We start from the raw sequence: 7,605 nt of genomic DNA, 5'->3' as shown, positions 1-7,605 counted from the left end.
GTGCTACTGGATAAGTAGACAGTTGAGTGGTGAATAATGATAAGTATTTTCGTGCACGGTGATCGTGGGTGACCCGGGGACGCGTTGCTACACTGACAGTTCCACCTACTAATTTCCATGCAAAACGCGTCCCGCCTGATCACGTGCTTTTCACTTACTTCATTAATCTTACTACTCATGGCTTCACGAACTTCTTTACAGTCTTAAGATACTAATAAGTTTGACCCCCCTATATATTAACACTACTACTATAATACTACTACAGGAATCACAGGATAATGAAGAATCTATTACTACAACCTTCTCAGCAGCAAGTTTTCTAGCTGTCTATCTAGATAGCTAAATAGACCATTTGGTAGGCAATACAGGGCTGGGGTGGCGTTGTCTGGTTGGCTGATCTGTCATTGTTACTCAAAAAGCTAAAAGTAGAGTGAAGTAATTGATCATATGATCATTGATCAATAATCACTATTGATTACTACGGCGAGCAAGTATTGGCTGGATGAATTCGCAAAGCCTATAAAGCCGGGCTTTTAGCTTTTCGACCTTCATGACAGGCTAGCACTTTCCCTAAACATTCATGTTCAATTTTCTCACTTTTCGCTTCAATAACAAGGGAGTTATCATGACAGACTATCGCCATCCTGACCCTCGCTCCAAAGCATGCACACCAATTTCAGAAAGTTGAAAAAACACATCTATCCACGCATCATGGCTTCTGACGGTGTCAATTTGAAACCGAACAAAATGGCTCTTGTGACTGCAGTCGGGGCCTTTACATTTTGGCAGCTGAAAATCGTTTGAGTGACGACTGCCTGAATTGTCATCATCCCCTATCAAAGCACGCGGATGGAGAAACTGATAAAATTATGCCACGTCCTCTCAAGTCACGCAAAGGTTTGATCTTATTTTGACTATTATCCTTTCTTAGCTAACAATGTCGGGGTAAATAGTCACAGATGATCTCTCAATATGTCCTCGCGAGGGGACAGTTCAGCAACTCGCTGATCTTATCCTGTCTAGAAAGGTTGTTCATGTCCGTGGCACACCGGCGAGTGGCAAGACAACCCTAGCACAGTTACTCAAAGATCACCTTTCGGGTCAAGGACGGAATGTGTATTTCATGGGGACATGGCGCGATCTTGATACACTCTACGAAGCCCTCCGGATCCATGGGACAAACTGGAGACCATGCTTCGAAGTAAATTCCCTTGTCCGGTGGACAAAGATATCCTTTCCCAGGCTGTCCTCATCATTGATGAGGGTCAGACATCCTACAATGATTCCATTTTGTGGAATGAAATCCTCAAACCTCGATGCTATGGTAAAGGGGAGGAAATCATGTTCTGTCTTTTCTGCTCTTATGGGAGTCCTTCCACCGGGGTGGAGACCACCACTTGTGAATTTACACCTGCTATCCTCAACCCGCGCAACGGGTAACATTGACCCCCAGACGAACGCCGCAGCGCCTGATTTTGGTCTGTTTTTCTCGAAGACGGAATTCTACGATGCCACATCTAGAATTGGCTCCAAAAAAGAACGCCAATCAAACTTCAAACAGATGCCATCGAGTATCTTTTCTCTTTCACGAATGGGCACCCCGGTGCATTAGAGTCTATGATGGAATATTTCTTTCACGTAAGTTATTCAGGTCCTGGATTTTAAAGCAAATCCATTCTTTCTAGACCAGCTGGTTCAACTAACTTTTACTTAGATTTTACCGCTCTAATGTCAAGCATCGACAAATAAATGCAATAACCAAGTCGCATCTTATCGATGCTTGAAATCAGAGGACAATGTTTTCAGACATCTTGCGTACACCCCTGTTTACCGCTCATTCCCCAGGGCGTCGAGTTAACACGGGAATGTGCCGACGTTCTTCTGACCATCTTGGAAAATGGCGACTTGCCGTGGAATTCGAACTCAGCAACACTGCAATGTTACACAAAGGGTTGGATCCATAAGGTAGCTACCGGTAATCTGAGGGTTCCAGAAATTTACGTTTTGCCATCCAGGTTACATGAGAAGCAAGTCATCTTTTGATTTCCCCGTCCATCTCCATCTTTGACTCATTCTAATCAAAGTTAGATGGGTGGAATTTTTGATCGGCTTTGATCCGCAACCCTTGCCTGAGCGGTTCGATACGGTATATGGGTTGTGTCTCGATGTCTTACGTCGATTTTCGACAATCGCTCTCAGGTGTTCTTCAGAGGCAGAAAATTATCAACTGGGGCAACATACAGACCAATAGAATCCCAGTACCAGGATGAATTTTACCGGGTTTTCACTGAACTAGTTGGTCGACGTGTGCCAATGTCCTCTGAATGGTCTAGAAATCGCGACGGCAGGGTAGATTTCTTGATACAAGAGAAGAAATGGGCGATCGAACTTTTTAAGAGAACACAGCAAGATTAATGAACACATCACACGGTTCAGGCAGGGAGGAAATTACTATTCCTGGATACAAGAAGGTATGATTTGTGACTGGATCATCATTAATTGCGCGACAACTCTACCTACTCAAGGTAAGGCATTGCTCTTTGTATATGACGTTTTCTGTCGCTGACAAGGTAGTAGTTAGCACGGAAACCAAGCTTGTCCATGCTATATTCCAGAATGATTTTACTGAGTTGCACCTTTACGATAACCTCTTAGGGCTAGTGGGACTTGGTTCTTAGTGAATTAAGTGGATCATTGTGTATTATGGCAGGTCTGGAATATGTATTAATACTGTGGCGGCAGATCGGGAGGGTGGTGAAGAGGGACGGTCAATTGGCCCCACGGGTGGCAGACCCTTGCTCCCCTTACCACTAACTATCTCTACCATTTGTTTTTAGTTAAGTCAGAATTATCACTATCCCTACTTTCGGGCGGTTTTATCATCAGAGTTATCAATTTTATTATTTCTATTATTTCTACTAGCCTATCTTATTCCTTGCATCCACTTTACCCTTCTAGAAAGCTTCACAATACTCACCAAGATTTACAATGCCTTCCCGTAGACTAGAAGACTGAGAAGAACTACATAGGCCGACCAAGACATGAAATTCGATGCCTAAGGCACATCGACAGAGCTTGTAAATCAAAGCCGAATCCCCCAACTTGAAAAATTAAGCATAAAGGAAGTTGAAGTACAACGTATCGAAAAGGTATTCCATAGAGTTCTCTTCAATAATCACTACAGTGTAGATATTTCTCTATGTTCATGAATCAACAGCGATACTTTTCTCCAAGTATAAATACTATTGTTGAAATATGCACAAGATTTGACGAGACGACTGTTAAGCATTTTCGAGTATGGACTATGCCTGACAATAGATAGATAAACTCCCTTGAATACCTGAGGTCCCTTATGGTACTTACTGCCTAGGTAGTACTGCCTCTTAGTGCTGACACTCGAAGACTTCCATAATCGTACTACTTTGCCGTTCTTGGCGTATAACTACCTGATTGCGGCAACTGCCTGCCTAGTAGGCAGTTGTGTCAAGTCTGATGAGTAATCGATGTGCCAAAGAGGGTCTTATCAGCGGCAAACCTTTCACTCGGTCGAACTAGGTGGATGGTGCTGGCCCTGCCCCGCGACAGTATCTTGGTACAATGTAGGTAAGCACCGTACTACCTTACGTAGTATATGTTCCTTAGGTTTCACCCCACCCGACATGCTTCTTCAATTATTGTCTAATCACGAAGTTAAATCTTGCTTTAATTAGAGCATTGCCATTCCCAGCATTGCCGACATTACAAAGCTGCCAGCCGTAACCAAAAGTATCATCGGACAGATATACCCAGTTCGCGCGACTGTTGTCTATGTTATATGAGCTAAATACTACTACTACTTTGGCAAAATTCTTCAGCAAATACAGAACGTGCTGCCTCATTGAAGATGGCTTGCTTGCATGTTAATTCTGATGGTAGGTAGTCCATTCTCTCGAGTAGTACGACGTCGATCTGATCATCTCTGTGCAGATTTAAAGCAGCCATCCTGCATCCCAAGCAGTCTACAGGGAAGATTGCACCCAGTGCTTCGATTCTATTGTATGGGCACCCCGGCTGAACAGAAGCTGTCATACCTAACTAAATCTAGGACGATGATTCCGGGCTCAACGTTTGTTTAACTTGCTTCAATGGTGGCTGTACGGGAGACAGGGACCATGCCCTTCTTCATTTTCAACGCTTTGGCCATCCTTTGGCTCTCAACATCAAGAGGTCTCGGAAACCAAGTCCGAGTACGTCTGAAAAGTCAATACCATCTCATGTTCCCAGTGACTGACCAGCTCTTAATTCTAGAGGGATGAACCCCCACAAAAAATATCAAAACTGCAATAGTTGCAGAAACAGAAGATGATCACTATGACACAAACACGCGCGTTGTGTGTTACAAATGTTGTCAGGATAATGTTGATGTTTCTAGTGCAAACTTCCGGCTGTGGTTGACGGTGTCCTGAATGCAATCACATACTCGAGGAAACGAGGAGGTCAAGGCTTGGGAGCAAGAATTTGTCCCGTGTGAGCACACACTGTGCTTAGGTCAGGAAAGAAGCTCGCGAAATTAGGTCAAAAGGTACGACCCCAGGTTCTTTTAATATTTAACCAGTGTCTCACAGAAATATCTAGACCTCAATGGTTGCTCGTTATGTGATCTCAAGGAGAACCTGTGCTTTGTTTAGAGTGTGGCAATCTGGCTGCGGCGCAGTCAGTTTGGTGGTGTGGGAGGAAATTCCACGCACTTACCCATTCCGAATTAACTTCGCACGCAGTTGCTGTCAAGCTTGGCTCCATAACCGCAGATGGCACCGCTGATGTCTTCTGCTATAAAATGCAATGAAGAGAGAGTCGACCCTAACCTCGCCGACCATCTTGCTCATTGGGGCATAAATCTGGCAGGCCGCGAGAAAACAGAAAAAAGCCTGACGGAAATGCAAATTGAACAAAATATGAAATGGCAGTTTACAATGACGTCTGAAGATGGGCAAGAGCTCACCCCGATTTTTGGCCCTGGTTTGACAGGTCTCAGGAACCTGGGAAACAGCTGTTACCTTTCAAGCGTGATTCAATGTCTATTTGATCTTCCCCAATTCCAGAACAGGTATTACCATCCCACCCAGGAGCCGCCTTTTTCTGAACATCCGGCGGAAGATCTGGAGAGTCCAGTTGCGAAAACTCGCAGATGGCATCCTTTCCGGTCGTTATTCCCGACCCGATCCAGACGCCATCGTTGCTGCGGACTCTCCAGAGACTCCCAATCAAAAAGGCTTGGTTCCATCGATGTTCAAGCACCTCGTTGGTCGTGGGCATGAAGAGTTTTCCACAATGAGGCAGCAAGACGCATTTGAATTTCTCCTGCACCTCTTTAAGCTGGTAAACCATGGCAGGTTCTTGAAGGACTGGATAACCCTGTTGAATCCTTCAGTTTCGCCGTCGAACAACGACTCCAGTGCTTGAATTGCAGCAAAGTTCGATATAGAGTTGATGAACAGGACAACCTTTCCATCCCTGTTCCTGTGCGCCGCTTCTCTACAGAAAGTGATCACGAAACAAGCGATCAGTTCCAGACTGTGACATTCAATGAATGTTTAGATGCCTCCACTGCCGATGAAGTGGTTGAACTCAGCTGTCCCTCATGCTCTAGCAAGTCGGGATTCTCCAAGCGTTCTCATTCAAAACACTGCCTCAGAATTTGGTTGTCAATGCGAGGCGCTTGAATTGATCAACTGGGTGCCTAAACGAAGTTAGATATTCCTGTGGAAGTTGAGACGATCCGTTTAGATCTAGGTGGTTATCTTTCCTCCGGCAGAAGGAAGACAAGAGTTACCCAGATGTGGAGAACACTGAATCGATTTTTGCTCCTGATGAGGAAGTCCTATGTCAGCTTCTCACCATGGGATTTCCGCAACCAAGATGTGTGAAGGCACTTCAAGCAACTGGAAATTCGGATGTCGAAGCTGCAATGAATTGGATTTTGCTCATATGGACGACGCTGACATTGATGATCCACCTGCGACCCAAGGTGAAAGAGCCGCAGCAAGACTCAGCAAAGGTCTTGCAACTGGGTGAAATGGGCATCAATGAGCAACATGCTAAGAAAGCGTTAGCTTGCTACAAGCGGTGATATCAATAGAGCTATTGACTGGGTGTTCAGCCATCCGGAAGAAATGACTGAGGTCGTTCTGCGAATCATGAATCCGATACGCATCACCCAGCAGTCACAGGCCCCTCAAAGGCTTTTCTACTACTCCGGCAAGATATCAACTCCGGTCAATTATTTGTCACAAAGGCTCTTCGGTGCACGCCGGGTATGCGTTCCTCATATGTGTCTTTAACCCGTAAACGTTCGGCTAACGTAAAGCAGCATTACGTTGCTTTTGTGCGCAAAACCCCTCCCAGGGCAGATCAGCCTACTTGGGTTATGTTCAATGACGAGAAAGTCGTGCGGTCGAGGACATACAGGAGATGAGAAATTCGCTTATTTATACTGTCCTTGTAAGGGTGGATAAGGGAATACAAATTATCCTCGGATGCATACGTCCCTGATACACGACACCCAATTATTTTCGTGGAGTCCCTCATAGTTTCAAATATGTAAACGTGACCACTTGCAGGTCAATAGGTATTAGTAGTGGTAATTCTTATTATCCTGTCCTAGCTTGCCTATTCTAGTAAAAACAAGAATATCCACCAAACCATTATATTTTATTATCGTAGAGAATGAATTTATAACTGGTAGTATAAATATAGTGCTAGCAGTTCTCTTTGTTATCCTGTCTAGACCTTAAAGATCTGTTGGAATAATCCCTCATTATCCATGGAAAAGGATTAAAACTGTTTATTTATGATGTTATTTTGTTTGTCTCAGAATATTCTATATATTTCTACTTACTTTTATAATAGTAGAGAAGTGAAGATTCTAAGAATAATAAATTATTATAAATATAGATAATGCAGTTTATTTTTATTTCTTATTTTGATTATTATTCTTTTATTTATCTAATTTGATGATTTATATACATATTTAATATATCTTATTCTTCTTTATTACTTAATCTTTTAATTAAATATTGTTACCAGTAGTAATACTAGGATATATAATAAAAGTTTATATAATTTATTTAAGAATTTATTATATAAATAAGATAATAAAAGTAATAATTATTATATTATTACAGAAACCTAACAGGGTTAATATCTCATGAAGGTGGCATAGCCAGGCAGAAGCCCAACACTAATTAGTTAATAAAGAATCAGGATTCTTGTATAAAAAGAAATAGAAAAATTATATAATTTAATTATTTACTTCTATATAAATTATAAAATAATTATATAACCTAGTTACTTACTTCTAATCTATTTTAAGAAATAGTTATAAAATAATTATACTAAGATCTTATATTACTAGTTCTTATTCTTATAATTAATTAAATTATAAATATAGATAAATAAATATTCTTTATATATTCTTATATATATACTTTATATATACTCTAGAAGTATTTATATTTAATATATAATTCAAGTTTGAGTATATATTTAGTCTAGTTTTTATTTATTTATACTTAACTTAAGTATTAAGTATATATACTTAGTATATCTTATTTTTTTCTTGCTTAT

At 41.6% G+C, this 7,605-nt stretch overlaps 2 protein-coding genes across 2 annotated transcripts; both read left to right on the top strand.

Annotated features, from left to right (window-relative positions):
- Positions 1 to 869: 869 nt before the first annotated feature.
- P168DRAFT_285884 (uncharacterized protein) lies at positions 870 to 1,729 on the top strand (the record flags this gene model as incomplete). Its single annotated transcript, XM_024836234.1, has 5 exons — positions 870 to 897; positions 954 to 1,201; positions 1,243 to 1,436; positions 1,539 to 1,638; positions 1,715 to 1,729. The coding sequence occupies 5 exons, from the start codon at positions 870 to 872 to the stop codon at positions 1,727 to 1,729; spliced, it is 585 nt and encodes a 194-aa protein (XP_024688288.1).
- A 1,774-nt stretch (positions 1,730 to 3,503) lies between these two features.
- P168DRAFT_300514 (cysteine proteinase) lies at positions 3,504 to 6,454 on the top strand (the record flags this gene model as incomplete). The annotated part of the gene is made up of 12 exons (XM_024838438.1): positions 3,504 to 3,517; positions 3,978 to 4,035; positions 4,085 to 4,226; positions 4,327 to 4,436; positions 4,473 to 4,527; positions 4,615 to 4,661; positions 4,788 to 5,086; positions 5,145 to 5,372; positions 5,411 to 5,649; positions 5,754 to 6,105; positions 6,210 to 6,282; positions 6,350 to 6,454. 12 exons carry the CDS (start codon positions 3,504 to 3,506, stop codon positions 6,452 to 6,454), a joined length of 1,722 nt encoding a protein of 573 aa, XP_024688287.1.
- Positions 6,455 to 7,605: the final 1,151 nt, after the last annotated feature.

Source organism: Aspergillus campestris (genome assembly GCF_002847485.1).
Source record: "Aspergillus campestris IBT 28561 chromosome Unknown P168scaffold_44, whole genome shotgun sequence".
In the NCBI taxonomy this organism is placed as follows: Eukaryota; Fungi; Ascomycota; class Eurotiomycetes; order Eurotiales; family Aspergillaceae; genus Aspergillus; species Aspergillus campestris.
This window is presented reverse-complemented; position numbering and strand designations above follow the sequence as displayed.